Here is a 16,392-nt window from a genome sequence, read left to right as displayed (position 1 = left end):
GTAAAATATACTACATATAAATAATTTTATAGTCTTTTTTTTTTTTTTTTGAGACAGAGTCTCACTCTGTTGCCCAGGCTAGAGTGAGAGCCGTGGCGTCAACCTAGCTCACAGCAACCCCAAACTCCTGGGCTCAAGCAATCCTGCTGCCTCAGCCTCTCAAGTAGCTGGGACTACAGGCATGCACCACCATGCCCGGCTAATTTTTTCTATATATTTTTAGTTGTCCAGTTAATTTCTTTCTATTTTTTTTAGTAGAGACAGGGTCTCGCTCTTGCTCAGGCTGGTCTCAAACTCCTGAGCTCAAACAATCCGTCTGCCTCGGCATCCCAGAGTGCTAGGATTACAGGCCTGAGCTACCACGCCCGCCCTATAGTCTGTTTTTAAGTTTACTGTATCATGAATATCTTTCATGCTAGTAAATAGTCACCTACATTTTTTATAGTTCAATATCATGAGCATAAAATTTATTTAATCCCTTTATTAAATCAATATTTTTTAAGTTGGACCAGCAGAAAACCCTTAAGTAAAGCCAACAGATATAAGATATATTAAGTAATGTGGATCGCTATCATTAGGGATTATTATTTAGATTATTTCCCATTTTTCACTTTTATCATCAATGTTCTCTTTAGTTCTTGATCAGTTTGACTTGCCCAAGAAAGCCAAACTCCTGACTCTGAGTGGAATCTCTAATTTTTTGCCCTAATCAGGGTCACTCTCTGGTTCTATCTGGGCCTTTCCCTTTATTTATAAAAATTAAGTAAAAATAATTCCTGCTTTATATAGGATGTACTGAAATTCTCTATTTGCTTTGCAGATAAGTAATTTAGAGAATGTGCAACACTCCTATGACAACTTACTGAGCTCTTGTTGCATTTTCTTCCAATTTTCTGCTTCTTGTGAGTTGGGATATGTCACCAGTAATCCAGCCAGGGCTTCCTTTACTTTTTGAATTTTTGGAGAATTCTGTTCCAATTCAGCCAGGAAGGCCTAGGAGAAAGAACATCATGCATGCCATGAGATTCTGGAGAGGAAACAAAACTGTGTGTGTGGTAGAAATGACTGGAAAACTGGGTGGCAATATGGGCTCTACTCTGATTTTATCTATAACTTGTTTTGTGACTTTAAGAAACTTAACCTTTCTGCTTCAATTTTTACTTTCAAATGAAAATCTAGATGGCAATATCTGAGTTTCTTATGTATAACACATCAGTAGAACCCAATAAGAAATAATTATTAATCCCTATAAATTAAAAGTACCAAGATATGATGATGATGATGATGTTTTTGTAGTTGAAGGAGATGACATGCTATGCTCAGTGGGAATATTAAAAATTTTGATGAACATTTCTTATAGGATTTTCTATGACCTTCTATCTTCTGGCATTTTTCCTAGTCCTACATGTCAATTTAAGAATGAACTGTAATCACAATTATTTAGATCTCTAAGAGTTGGGAAGGTGCTTTGTTGAGAATGGTTTGGCTTTGCTTATAGCATAAACAAAATACCACTCTCAATGAACTAATGCTTCTGGGAGGGTTGTTCTTTTTCTGCAAACATATCTAGTTTTGTTTCTGAATCCGATTTATAACAATTTCTAACTTCACAAGTAAGAAAATTCTCTAGGAGAGTTAAGGCATATTAATCATTTGGAAGTTAAACATACTACTCATCACAGCCCACATAGCTGCCCCTGTCTCACTCTCAGCAGTCCCTTCTGGTGTTGGGATAAAGCTAATGCAAACAGTACCTTGTTAGATTCAGCTTGGGCTTTCACTGTTTCGGTCTTGGTTGGAGATGATAAGGCATCCATGGATTTTAGGTCTTCCTCTTTTGATTCCAGCCACTGCAGCACTGAACTTGCCTCCCTCTGAACCTCCTCCATTCTGCTGAGGACAGACTGAAGGTTTTCCTGGCGCTCCTGAAGTACTGACCCCAGTTTCTCATACTTCAAGTTTACATCTGACATGTCACACTGGATCTCCGTCAGATCTAGCATTATAGAAACAGAAATCATATTGGGAATAGCTCTCCAATCATTCCCCTTGGTTCCTCACTCCTAAATTATTTGTCAGGATTAAGCACATCTCCTACTCCTTCTAGTGAACTGGAGATTATCTTCCTGATAAATCACATAGAAGTTCCTGTGTATACACATAAAGCAAAAGAGCTCTGATTTATCTGCTTTCTGGTTTTGGCATTATATACTGAGATATATGACTTAAAATGCTAACTAAACACAACAAAAGTGAGGGGAGCAAAGTAAGAATTTAATCATAGCATACTACTGGGACTAATGAATTCAGCATATTCTTCCGCTCCCTCTTTTCCAAACTATGGAGAAGTCACCCAGCTGGGAGGTTGAGGGCTAGAATAGATTATCTCTAGCACAGCTTCTTTATAATGATCAACATATATTATCTTCAAGGTTTCTCCTTGTTGCCCTTATCTAGTGATCTAGTTTATTTCCTCAAATGTCTTTAGTTTCAGGCGCTGCCAACCTGTTTAGCCTATAGCCAGCACATGGACAGGCATCCCCAGATCTTCATCCTCACATCCATCCTGGCAGCGTTCTTTCACACATATTGAAACACACAGATGCAAACATGAATGCTGTGCTGACACACCCAACAAAGAGACACTGTGGAAATGGCATTCTCACCTTTGCAGGTGTGGTATCCGTTTACACTGCCTACAGAGCTTCCTACAGAGGGCAGTATGGAACCTGAGCAGAAGGACAGAGAGACAAACAGGGCAAGACCAACGTGTTAGGAATACATACAGGACTGAATTTGTTCTTGGGCACTCACTTTAAGCTTGGGCATCAGGAAGTTAACACAGCACAAGACAACATACTATGGAAAGAGACAAATTATTTTAGCTGCCAGGCAACAAAGTGTCACTCAAGGTGTTTCAGCTTCTTAGCAGGAATGATTTTTAATCTTTTCTAGAGGAAGTTCAAATTTTCTTCTTCTTAAATCTCCAACTTGAATTCGTTGGATGCTGCCCTAGTTTTATGAAGCAAAGTATTGGTAAAATTATTAAGTCTTTAGTATCTACCACATATTGGAATAAGGATTTATAATAAAGGCAAAAGGTCTACCTTTTATATCAAAGTCTTTCAATATAATAAAAATGAATAAGTACCATAAAGGACATAAAAAGCAGCCTTCTTTTAATAAAGATGTTAAAGTGAGTCCTTCCTTATATAATTTCTAAAGGAAGATTTCCTGTCTTTCTTTTCATGACCTCTTCCTGCTCCCATTTCCCCAAGGGAAAACAGAAATTCTAAGTGCCAATAAATCTGCTTCATAAACATTATTCTAATAAATTCTGCTTTAGGGCTTTTGGTTCTGTTTCTAATCACCACAATTTCACCTACATTCTCCCAAGTTGGTTCCTTATATTTCAGAGGATTTTCCCAACTTCAGTAAAAACCAGGTCATGTAATTATAAAGATTATATAGAAATCTGAAAAATATTCATGATATATCATACTTTAAAAAGACAGAATAAAACTCTCATGTACACTGATTTTACTGTACAAAAAGTCATGTGCAAGGTTATATTAAAATAGTTGTGTTAGGGTAGTGATTATAAAATTATAAATGTTACTTTTATTGCATTTTCAATTAAAAATGGATCAAAGAGAAAAATTACATTCCATTGCAGTGTGGGGATGGAAAAAAAGAAACTGGACTAGTAATTAGGAGAAGGTCCTAACCAAGGTTGTCACTTAGTATGTGAGCCCTAATCAATGGACACAGTTTCTTCTCCAGGATATGATAGTACTATGATAAGATATGATAAGATAATACTAACTATCCTGCCAATTCTCTTGCGGTTATTAGAGAAAGATCATGAGACAATGTGTGTGAAAGTACTTCAGGAAACAAAAAGAGCTGCACAAATGTAAGGAACATTCATGGAATATTCATTCATGGGTTTTCAGAGTTGGAAGAGAACTTTGATATAGCACTCAGGACAGTAATGTTCAAACTGATATTCAAAGCACCCTAAGGAGGTGCTTTAGGGATTCTGTTAATGTTTGGTTTAAATTTAATATTTGCATAAATTTCTAACTACTTAGAAATGACAATAAAACATACATGTTTAATTATGGTAAATGCTACATATTAACCCACTAGATACAACCAATTTATGCTGCTTTTTGGGGGAGAATAACATAGTTTCTGCTACCTCTACATATATATTTAAACTTATTTTTTAGTGTAAATGATTGGAAAGGTGGTAGCTCTTTACTAGCACTTTACAATATTCAAACCTATCCATGTCCATTCGTGTATACCTTACAAAGAACATCTACAGTACATGTTAATACATTAAATAACGTGGCAAAGAAAAAGGCTGAAGTACATCTCCAGAGCAAGTTCTCATCAGGGCAGAATTATGTAATAATAGAATCCTTAACACGTTAGGTCATGAGGACATCAGCCTATAGACAGTTTTTGTCCTCAATGCCAATTTTAGATGTTTTCTGTGTTTAAGAGCCCTCATTAAATATTCTTAGTGGTTTAATTGTGAAACAAGAATTTCTTATTCCATTGCTTTCAAGTTTCTAGTTCAATTTAGTCAAAGAGTACCCTGAGATTACAAAGTGAACTATTAAAAACAATTGCTGGCCTCTAATCCTAGCACTTTGGTAGGCCAAGGCAAGAGAAGTGATTGAGCTCAGGAGTTCAAGACCAGCCTGAGCAACATAGTGAGACCCCATCTACAAAAAAATACAAAAATTAGCTGGGCATGGTGGCATGTGCCTGTAGTCCTAGCTACACAGGAGGCTGAGGCAGGAGGATCACTTAAGCCCAGGAGTTTGAGGTTGCAGTGAGCTATGATGACACTACTGCACTTTAGCCTGGGCAACAGAGCCTGGCTAGAAAAAAACAACAAAAAAACAAACAACAAAAAAACCCCCCCACAAACCCATAATTTGTCATAATTTGCAAATACTTATCTGTGTGAACCATATTTTCGAGATGCAATGAAACCAAACGAAATTTAGAAATAAATCAGCTGGTGAAGCTATCATCCAAAATCCTCATTTTCAATTTTTTTATTTTCATTAAAATAGTCTCAATATTCCTACTGATGGATTTCATAATAGATAAATGCTATAAATTAACTTATAAAAAATTTATGCCAATGAAATATGTTTATTTGTTTCATGTAACTGGGTTTTGTGTAAGATTTATTATATTGAAAAAAGATTCTAGTGCTTTAAAAAGTTTAAAAAGGCCAGACACAGTGGCTCACACCTATAATACCAGCACTTTGGGAGGCCAAGGCAACATAGGAGCCTGGCGACATACCAAGACCTCATATTTATAAACTATATATTTTTTAAAAAATTGCCAGGTAGTCCCGGCTACTCAGGAGGCTGAGGCAGGAGGATCGCCAGAGCCCAGGAGTAGGAAGCTCATGCCTATAATCCCAGCACTTTGGGAAGCCAAAGCAGGAGGATTGCTTAAGGCTAGGAGTTCTAGACCAGCCTGGGCAACAGAGTAAGACCCCATCTCTACAAAAAAAATAAATAAATAAGAAAAATGGGCCAGGCATGGTGGTGCATGCCTATAGTCCTAGCTACTCAGGAGGCAAGAGGATTGCTTGATTCCAGGAGTTTGAGGCTACAATGAGCTATGATCATGCCCCTGTACTCTGTGTTGCCTAGGCAACACAGCAAGACTTTGTCTCAAAAAAAAAAGTTTGCCGACTCCTGATCTAATCACACACAAATAAGTCACTGAATTTAGAGGTTTATTTATTAGAATGTAAGAATCACCAATTCTCTGAAATGTTGTAATTTCTGTTGTAATTTCCCCCCCAAATCTTTAAACTTTAGAATACTACAGAAAAGTATACATTCTCAGAAGGAAGAAGTAAATTTTTCCTTTACTATTTAAGTGACTATAGGAGTGCACTATCACAGTCTTGTAATAAAACCTATAGGATCCCATTAGCAACCAGCAAGTGACTGTGAACTCATATTGGATTTTGCTTGAAAGACTTAATTTACAGCCAGAGATTATTCATACATCTGGGCACAATCTTTTTACCCCCTTCAAAGAAGTGTGCCAGTCCCTGGTATACTGATACTGACTTCCAAACACCTAGAGCTTTTCCCTGGATAGCACACTCATACCCATCCATGCAGGCCTACCCAATTTTAAAGGTGATACATGCCCAACCCATTCACATGTTTAAAAGAGAGAAATTCCTTAAGATGATAATCATATTTTAATTCTCCTATGTTCATTTGACAGTTCTAAGTGGGTCAACTAGTTCATTTACTTTTTTCATCATAGGAAGGAATTTTGTAAAACGGAGCAACGTTATATAGCAAAGGGGAATCAGATTAGGTTGAGGGGGAAGACTGCTTTGTGGACCCCCTTTGCTTTCATATCCAACCTTGATTCTAACTTTAATTAAATAAAGGGGCATCCTCAAAGGCCAAAAGCAAAGAAAGATGTTCGCTACATTTTGAAGAGCTTGTACTCACCGGTCTTGGCTTGGGAATCAGGTGCTGTGATCTCCATGATGAGATTTTCTAAAGAAGTGCCTTTGCAATTGATTTCTTCCACGAGAGTTCCCTTACTTGCCCAGTCATCTAGGAGACCCTGTTTAAAGAGCAAAATGGCCAATGTAACATCTAGGGCATTCTCCTCATAAGCAGAAACACCTGTTTTACATATACTTGCTAAAATTGTTGTAAGCATTAAGAGACTATCCTCATATATTCAGCCATTTCAAGATCCTGGCTTAAACAGTGAAGGGAAGGGAGAATGATATCCTGGAATTTTCAGACCCTTCTGATTCATTTATTAATTCATCAAATATTTATTGAGCATTTACTATAGGATAGGCACCATGCCAAACACTGAGGATATAAAATCAGATTATGACATAGTTCGTAAAATCAGATACTCAGATTATCAATTACATTATAATGTGATAAATGCTATTACAGAAATATGGACAGGCTGTGAACTCTAAGAGGGCAAGAGGAAATATATCTAGTTCCACCTAGGGGGAGGAAAGCTTTGAGGTAAGATAAAAGTTTGCCAGCTGGACAGAATGGAGCAATGTCCATGTGAAGAATAAAGAGGAGACTGAGCGAGGTGGCTCATGACTATAATCCAAGCACTTTGAGAGGCCAAGGCAGGAGGATTGCTTAAGGCTAGGAGTTTGAGACTAGCCTGGGCAATATAGCAAGACCCTGTCTCTACAAAAAAAAAATACGAAAGATTAGCCAGGTGTGGTGATGCGTGCTTATAGTCCTAGCTACCCAGTAGGCTGAGGCAGGAGGATTGGTTGACCCCAGGAGTTTGAGGCTGCAGGGAGCTAGGATGACACCACTGAACTCCAGTCAGGGCAATGGAACAAGCCTCTGTCTCAAAAAAAAAAAAAAGAATAAAGATGAAATGGTGACTGGAGGGTAAATGAGGAGCCCAATATTGAGATGTAGAGAAATACATAGAATCGCAGGCTACATTTTGCATTTACTAAGGGAACTTTGTGTTGGGTTTGAAATCAGAGCTCTAAATACCATACAAAGCCATTAGGATATAATGGCATCTGCTCTAAGACAAAAGCACCAGGTCATGCTGAGATGTGATTGTCTGCCACAGCAGTAGGATTTTATTCCTTTCAGGGCAGGGATACTATCCTAGCCTTCAATCCCTTCTTCAACACTGAATATCCCAGACAATCTGCTTGGTTTGCTTTTGACTTTAACCTGTAGAGCAGTAGCAGAAGAAGACACAGTGCCATTAACATCTAGCAAGCTCATACTGCCTAAATTCAATTGACCCTTGGCCACTGCCTGTCAATTCTTTTATTAATCACCCTTGATTCCAAAGGGCTACAGTCCCTAAACTATGCCTGACTCACAGAATATTTTTAAAATTTTAGGAAAATACAGTGACATCTGCTGGACACCATATGAACAACAACTACTGAGTTGTTTGTAACTAACTACTTAGCAAGTGAAACTATTAGGTTTTTTTTTTTATTTTGGCCCTCAGGTGCCATGAAAAACTTCTTAAAATACTAAGGGCACAGTGAAATAAGAAATTTGGGAAACCTCTGTCCTAGGGAATTCCCAACAGCAAATGTTCCTGGCACCCCACCCCTGTGAATGCAATCAAACTCTTTATCTGCTCGAGATAAACCATACTTTACTGAGAAAATAAGGATGAATCCATGACAGTTAGTTAGAGGCAGATTTGGCCATTTCAACTGAAAGAAGAAATATGTTAGAGGTGTAAGCAGAGGCTAGATGACTATGAATCAAAGGTGTTATAGAAGAGATTCTGCAGGGGATGGGAGGAAATTTGGTCTCATTCTTGAAGGTAACTTCTAACCATCTGAATCTAACTTTTCCTTTAGTAGCTAGTTCTTTTCTCAATTTCCTGATATTATCTGGGTACTTGCTCACATACATTTGTCTAATTCTCAAATACACAATCAGAGAGTGTAAGCTTCTTAAGGATCGGATCTTGACAGCTGTCTTTTTTATGACCCACCATAGCATGAGAGGCATCTAAGAAACAACTGAAACTTTTTTATTCCCGGATGATTTGTTTGGTTTTGGGTTTTAAATAGAAGATGTTATAGTGCTGAGTGCATGGTAGTGGTAGGTGAAAACCACATGAAGAGACTGGAGGAATTTCTATTTTGATGCAGACAGATAACTAGGATTTCTCATACTACTTCCTCACTGTAGCTGGAGATCAGTACATACAGGCTTCCAAACCGCTGCTAGGCTAATTCCTGGAGCCCCTTTTGTTCACCTACCTTGAGGTGTTCAATCTGCTTTTCCAGCTCTTTAACACTCATGAAAGTCTCTGTAGGTGGAATACTGCCTTCAGTTTCTTTCAGCCATTTCTGGAAGGTCCTAACTAGCTTCCGGAATCCATCCAACTGTTCCTGGCAAGATGATGCATCTTTTTCTCTGTCAACAAAGAAGTTTTGTTACTTACCAGACTAAGTTTTGTAAAGTCAACTTGAACTAAAACTAGGTTCATTCTGGGACTCAAGGCATCAGTTTCCTAACAGGGCCTTTCCTTCCCATAATCTTTTCCATAGCAGGTTTGGCTGAACAACCACATATAATGTAGGAGAGCAACAAACTCAGGAATCTGTTGCCCTTGTTTGGACATTTCTGGGGAAAGAAGTCTTTAATCTTACTCTGGGCTAAAGTGAAAGTGAGAAAAACTAAAAGGAGACTGCTATTTAGGTACTATGATACAACGGAAAGAATGTAGGCTTTGGATCTCAATTCCAGCTCTGCTACATTTTAGGTATTTGACTCTTTCAAGGTCCAATCCAAATGCTGATTCCTTTAGTAAGGAAGGTGCTGAAAGTGAGGCTCAGAGAAGTCAGGGGATTAGCCTAGCTTGAGCATGCCAATAAATGAAATCAATAAGAAAATTCTGGAAATGGGCTACATCTAATCAGATGTCAATCCAGAGATCCTGGCTCCTCATACAGCGAAAAGGCCCTCAGCATAACGGAAGCAAAACAAAGCCTTATTGACCTTTGTCCCCATGTCCTCCATTAAATAACCTGTTGCTAACAATGCTGGTTTCAGGAACTGCTTTCCTCTGGTCATTAAGGCAGTCATGTGCTAAACCAGATTATATTTATGGCTAAACTAAGATAAGAAGTCTGGCCTATGCTCTTAAACCCAAGTGAAGCTTTATAATGGGGAATCATGGCTTTTCAACAGTGAGTTAAACTCAGCCAGCCTTTGTCTTACATTCTCATTTGCCCTGAAATAAAAATCTAGACACTCCTCCAACGCAGCAACTTAAATGTGGTCAAAACAAGCAGGGGAAATGCCAACATAGCCCTTAATTATGTCTGGGAAATCTCCTTCAATTTTTCTATTTAAAATTCTGCTATAATTCGGCCAGGCGTGGTGGCTCACGCCTGTAATCTTAGCACTCTGGGAGGCCGAGGAAGGCGGATTGCTCGAGGTCAGGAGTTTGAAACCAGCCTGAGCAAGAGCGAGACCCTGTCTCTACTATAATATAAAGAAATTAATTGGCCAACTAATATATATAGAAAAAAATTAGCCGGGCATGGTGACGCAAGCCTGTAGTCTCAGGTACTCGGGAGGCTGAGGCAGCAGGATTGCTTGAGCCCAGGAGTTTGAGGTTGCTGTGAACTAGGCTGACACCACGGTACTCACTCTAGCCTGGTCAACAAAGCGAGACTTTGTCCCAAAAATAAAATAAAATAAAATAAAAATAAAAATAAATAAAATTCTGCTATAATTCTACTTGCTGCCCCATATTTGCTCTATTTGGTCCAGGTGACTTTGGCTTTTGATCATACAGAGATGGAACTCAGCCCATTTTCTGCTAGTTTTCTATATAAAAACCACTCAGCATCAAGTAGATTCTTTGCCTAAAAGTGCCACTTTCCACTTTGCTATGACTCAGTAGCAGAGTTTTGGATGCTATCTTTTCTGGCAAAGGAAGAAAAGATCATTTCACCCCACAGCAAGAAAAAATAGTTTCCTAACACTGATCAAACACATGGGAAAACTCACCTTTCTTTAACTGTCTTCCGTAGCTGTGTGAAATCCTTTCTGAGGTTCTGCACCCGGTCCTGATGCTGGGACAGGTCTAGTGCAAAGCCACAAGAGCTCAGTTCTGTGACCATGTGCTCAAGAGTATCTAGGTTCTCCTGTTGGTCTTCCATTTCCAAATTGAGCTCCTGTCAAGCAAACAAGGAAATGTATTAAATCCTCTGATCCTTATAAATAAATATACTCAAAAAGATGAAAGGTATCTAGGTTAAGTCTGGGGCAGGTTCTACCTAATCTATAAAAAAGAGGGAACAAGAAAAGAGGCATGCTTGCTGGGTCAACTGCTAGATCAAAACAAACACGTAGGACCTCTCCAACCCACCAGAGAGTGGCTAGGAATACCAAAAAAGTCTCCTTTAAACAAATGTTCAAAGACTTGGGAGGTACCATGATGAAAGAATGTAAAGAATGAAGGTTTTGGGAGTCAAAAAGATCTGAAATTCAATCATGGCTTTGCCACTAACTAGCTCATGATCTTAAGCTACTAAAAACTTCTCTAAGCTTCCATAGTCTCTTCTGTAAAATGGGGATAAACACACTATCTCCACTATTATGTAACACTGTACTAAAGATATTAGGCAGTACAATTAAGAGAAATCAATTTGTGGAATAAGAACTGGAAAAGAAGAGGTAAAACTATATTTGCAGATTAGATGAACACTATTTGTAAAACTCAAGAGAATTAACAATACTACTAAATCAAACAATGAAGTAATTAATAAGGTGGCAGGATATAAATCCAACACATAAAAATCAAGAATGAAAACTTCAATTACAATAGTAACACAAAAGGTTCAATCTTTGTAATCAGCTAACAAGAAACATCCAAAACCTAAATTTTAAAACACTTCTGAAAGATACAAAAACAAACCAGAATAAATGGAAAGATATCCATAAAGATATGTGTATGCATATGCATGTGTGTATGTATATATACATGCATGTGTGAATAAATACAGTTACTGTGACCCAAATAAAAATGCCAAGTTTTTTTCTCTAGAACTAATAAAGGTGATTCTAAAGTTCACATAGAAAAAAAAAAAGTGCAACTATAGCTATGAAAAATCCTGAAAGAACAAAAAAAAATTAGGACTAGCCCTACCAGGTATTAAAACACACCATTAAGCCTCTATAATTAAAAGTAGTATGCCATGGCACATGAACAGACAGACCAGCAAAACAGAACGGAAAATCCAGAAATAGACTCCAATACATATGACAACTCTGTATATAATAAAGATGGCTTCTCAAATCTAGGGAAAAGATGGACTTTTCAAATAAATGGTACAGGGTGAGTATCCCTTATCTGAAATGCTTGGGACCAGCAGTGATCTGGATTCCAGATTTTTTGGATTTGGAATATTTACATTATACTTACTGGTTGAGCATCCTTAATTCTGTATCTGAAATGCTCCAATGAGCATTGCCTTTGAGCACAAGCTCTGAGTATCATATCGGCACTCAAAAAGTTTCAGATTTTGGATTTTTGGATTAGGGATACTCAACCTGTATTAGAAACAACTAGATAGACATTTGAAAAAAGATAAACTTGATTCACACTTCAGAATAAACTTATATTGTTAAAAATTCTAATGTAAAAAAAAAAGAAACAAGAAAAGTTTTCGAAAAACACATGGGTCAATTTCTTCATGACCTGGGTGCAGCCAAAGTCTTTCAAAATATGACTAAAAATACATATTCAGATTGCTCAAGGTCAGGAGTTCAAAACCAGCCTGAGCAAGAGTGAGACCCCGTCTCTACTATAAATAGAAAGAAATTAATTGGCCAACTGATATATATATATAAAAATTAGCCGGGCATGGTGGCGCATGCCTGTAGTCCCAGCTACCCGGGAGGCTGAGGCAGAAGGATCACTCGAGCCCAGGAGTTTGAGGTTGCTGTGAGCTAGGCTGACGCCACGGCACTCACTCTAGCCTGGGCAACAAAGTGAGACTCTGTCTCAAAAAAAAAAAAAAAAAAAAAAATACATATTCAATAAAACACTGATAAAATCTACTGTGTAAAAAAACTCCACTTTTACATAGCAAAAAAATCACAAGCAAAGTCAAAAGACAAAGGTTAAACTGGAAGAAAATATTTCTTACATATTATGGATAAAGAACCAATCTCTCTAATATATAAGAACTTTAAAAATTGTGAGAAAAAAAAGACCCAAGTCTTGACAATAACAAAAGACATAAATGAATAGTTCAAAGATAAATGACTCTTAAATGTAAAAACATACTCTTAAGTGTAAAAATATATTCAGGCCGGGCATGGTGGCTCATGCCTGTAATCCTAGCACTATGGGAGGCCGAGGCAGGAGGATTGCTCAAGGTCAGGAGTTCAAACCCAGCCTGATCAAGAGTGAGACCCCGTCTCTACTAAAAATAGAAAGAAATCAATTGGCCAACTAAAAATATATAGAAAAAAATTAGCCGGGCATGGTGGCGCATGCCTGTAGTCCCAACTACTCTGGAGGCTGAGGCAGTAGGATTGCTTGAGCCCAGGAGACTGAGGTTGCTGTGAGCTAGGCTGATGCCACGGCACTAACCTGGGCAACAAAGTGAGACTCTGTCTCAAAAAAAATAAAATAAAATAAAATAAAATAAAAATATATTCAACTTCACTCATCAGAGAAATAAAAATAAAGCCAAATTCAGATACGATGTTTTAACTATCAGACTGGCAAAAACTCAAAAGCTTGGTAATACATTCTGTTGGTGAGACTGTGGGAGAAACAGGTGCTCTCATGCTGCTGGTGGGAATGCACAACGGTGAAATCCCAATGGAGAGGAATTTGGCTCTATCTAACAAAACTACAGATGTATTTACCCTTTGATACAATAACTCTATTCTAGGAACTTATTCTGAAGATATACATCCAATAATAATATGGGAAAAAATGTACAAAGTTATTCAGTGGTGATAGTACAATTTAGAACCAATGACTAAAATGTCCACACATAAGAAATTCACTGAATAAACTATAATTCATCTGTATAATGAATGTATGGTTAGAAAAATGAATATTTCTATTAACTCATATTCAATGATTTTTTTACATATTAAGTAAACAGGCAAAGTGCAAAAGATTATGTAATATATCCTTTTTTGTAATAAAGAATGGGAAATAATATGTGTATATGTTTACTTTGGAAAAAAAAATAGAAAAAAACAAAAAATAAAATTCATTATTATGGGGGTGAGTGAAATTGGGATGAAAGAGCCAGAAAGACAATGAGAGTATATTCTTATTCGCTTTCTATTCCCTGAGTATAGCTTTTTGAATAGTTTTAACTTCTGAGCTATGTTAAAGTTTAATATATTTAAAAAATAAGTTTGATCAACAAAGATAGAAAAATAAAATCCTAAAAGTTAACACAAACAGAAACAAATAATCTAATTATATATGAAATTATAGGGAAAAAAAGACTTCAGGTTACTTTAGAACACAGCACACAGTAGGTTGCAGTCTAAAGACACAAAAAATTCCAAAGAAATCTTCAATTTTATTTAGTACATTTGTTGTTGGTACAAATACTAGTTTAATTCTAAAACTATCTTATATTTATTGTAAGATAAAACAAGTAAGTAAATATATTAAGGCTGTTGCAAGCTAGGGTTCTTCTTTTAGGAAAGGAAGATACAAATGTGGGGTGAAGCAAGAATCCTGTGGTGTTGAGCTGAAACTGGATTATCAGTATGATCTCATGATATATATATATAAAAAAAATACATGTTTCCTAACACTATTCAGCAAAAGGACCTAGAAAGAATGACACCCCAGTAGCTCCTTTAGTATCCAGATTTTGGTTCCTAAACACATTCACCACTAAAAGTGAGGATCCTTGGAGAAATAGCTGATTTCAGGTATGGGATAAGGAAATATAATCTTATTTGTGCCAGAAAGTAAGCAAGTGCTCTTATGTTGATTGGGACATGTCACAAAGACAGGAGGCAGGGCCAGGTGTGGTGGCTCACGCCTATAATCTTAGCACTCTGGAAACCGAGGTGAAACGATTGCTTGAGGCTAGGAGTTCGAGACCAGCCTGATCAAGGGTGAGACCCCATCTCTACCAAAAACAGAAAAAGTGAGTTGGATGTAGTGGCGCACACCTATAGTCCTAGCTACTCAGGAGGCTGAGGCAGGAGGATCACTTAAGCCCAGGAGTTTGAGGTTGTGGTGAGCTATGATGACTGCACTCTAGCCTCAGTGACAGAGTGAGACCCTGTCTCAAAAAAAAAAAAAAAAAAGGCAGAAGACAGCTTGAAGGGGCTCCCATTGACCAAATTTGGGAAAACTTAAGTATCAAAAAGAATAATGATGGCCGGGCGCGGTGGCTCACGCCTATAATCCTAGCACTCTGAGAGGCCGAGGTGGGCGGATTGCTCGAGGTCAGGAGTTCAAAACCAGCCTGAGCAAGACCCCCTCTCTACTAAAAATAGAAAGAAATTAATTGGACAACTAAAAATATATATACAAAAAATTAGCCGGGCATGGTGGCGCATGCCTGTAGTCCCAGCTACTTGGGAGGCTGAGACGGGAGGATTGCCTGAGCCCAGGAGTTTGAGGTTGCTGTGAGCTAGGCTGACACCATGGCACTCACGCACTCACTCTAGCCTGGGCAACAAAGTGAGACTCTGTCTCAAAAAAAAAAAAAAGAATAATGATGATAATGAATGTTTGAGCCCATAATGATATCCTCTCTGTTTTATATATATATATATATTTTTTTTTTTTTTTTTTGAGACGGAGTCTCGCTTTGTTGCCCAGGCTAGAGTGAGTGCTATGGCGTCAGCCTAGCTCACAGCAACCTCAAACTCCTGGATTCAAGCAATCCTCCTGACTCAGCCTCCTGAGTAGCTAGGACTAAAGGCATGCGCCACCATGCCCGGCTAATTTTTTTCTATATATATTAGTTGGCCAATTAATTTGTTTCTATTTATAGTAGAGACGGGGTCTCGCTCTTGCTCAGGGTGTTGTTTTATTTTATTTTTTTTTTTTTGAGACAGAGTCTCGCTTTGTTGCCCAGGCTAGAGTGAGTGCCATGGCGTCAGCCTAGCTCACAGCAACCTCAAACTCCTGGGCTCAAGCAATCCTCCTGCCTCAGCCTCCCGAGTAGCTGGGACTACAGGCACGTGCCACCATGCCCGGCTAATTATATATATATATATTAGTTGGCCAATTAATTTCTTTCTATTTTTATAGTAGAGACAGGGTCTTGCTCAGGCTGGTTTTGAACTCCTGACCTTGAGCAATCCGCCCTCCTCGGCCTCCCAGAGTGCTAGGATTACAAGCGTGAGCCACCACGCCCGGCCTGTTTTATATTTTTATAAAGAGAAAACAATTAGCAATTGGAGAGTCTAGGTGAATAGTGTGCTGGTGTTTATTGAATCATTCCTTCTATTTTTCTGTATTTTTGAAATTATTCAAAACAAAAGCAAAACGTTAGGAGGACAAATAAAACAAAATAATGAGATCCCACTTTAATATGGAAAAAGTTAGAAAGTTGGAAAAACCCAAGGCAATGAGGTAGAGATATAGGAATGTTAAGGTACTACAAGTGGCAATGTAGGCTGGTGCAGCCATTCTGGAGCTCAAATTGGGTACCACTTAGTGAAATTAAATATATGTATATACTATGACCCAGCAATTCTACTTCCAGGTATATATCTGTAGCAGTTTGTTAATACTTTTTATCAAATCTTTCTAGCTCTGCATCTTCTAGGTACATGATAGGATTATATTTCCCCACTACCTAGAAAGTTG

General features: G+C 37.9%; 1 protein-coding gene across 26 annotated transcripts in view; it reads right to left on the bottom strand.

Moving 5' to 3' along the window:
- MACF1 (microtubule actin crosslinking factor 1) overlaps positions 1 to 16,392 on the bottom strand; it is a 358,950-nt gene that overhangs the window by 93,936 nt on the left and 248,622 nt on the right. For 21 of the 26 annotated variants that reach the window (XM_075996862.1, XM_075996875.1, XM_075996872.1 and 18 more), the window contains 6 exons: positions 10,581 to 10,747; positions 8,819 to 8,975; positions 6,522 to 6,639; positions 2,667 to 2,729; positions 1,755 to 1,996; positions 864 to 993 (listed from right to left, as the gene is read on the bottom strand). In XM_075996862.1, the coding sequence (XP_075852977.1) occupies positions 864 to 993; positions 1,755 to 1,996; positions 2,667 to 2,729; positions 6,522 to 6,639; positions 8,819 to 8,975; positions 10,581 to 10,747 (877 nt within the window). The remainder of the gene's footprint in view (positions 1 to 863; positions 994 to 1,754; positions 1,997 to 2,666; positions 2,730 to 6,521; positions 6,640 to 8,818; positions 8,976 to 10,580; positions 10,748 to 16,392) is intronic. The other 5 variants (XM_075996871.1, XM_075996877.1, XM_075996854.1 and 2 more) reach the window with 1 other exon arrangement.

Source organism: Microcebus murinus, chromosome 2 (assembly GCF_040939455.1).
Source record: "Microcebus murinus isolate Inina chromosome 2, M.murinus_Inina_mat1.0, whole genome shotgun sequence".
Classification (NCBI taxonomy): Eukaryota; Metazoa; Chordata; class Mammalia; order Primates; family Cheirogaleidae; genus Microcebus; species Microcebus murinus.
Note: the sequence above shows the minus strand (reverse complement) of the source record. Positions and strands in the feature narration are given on the sequence as shown.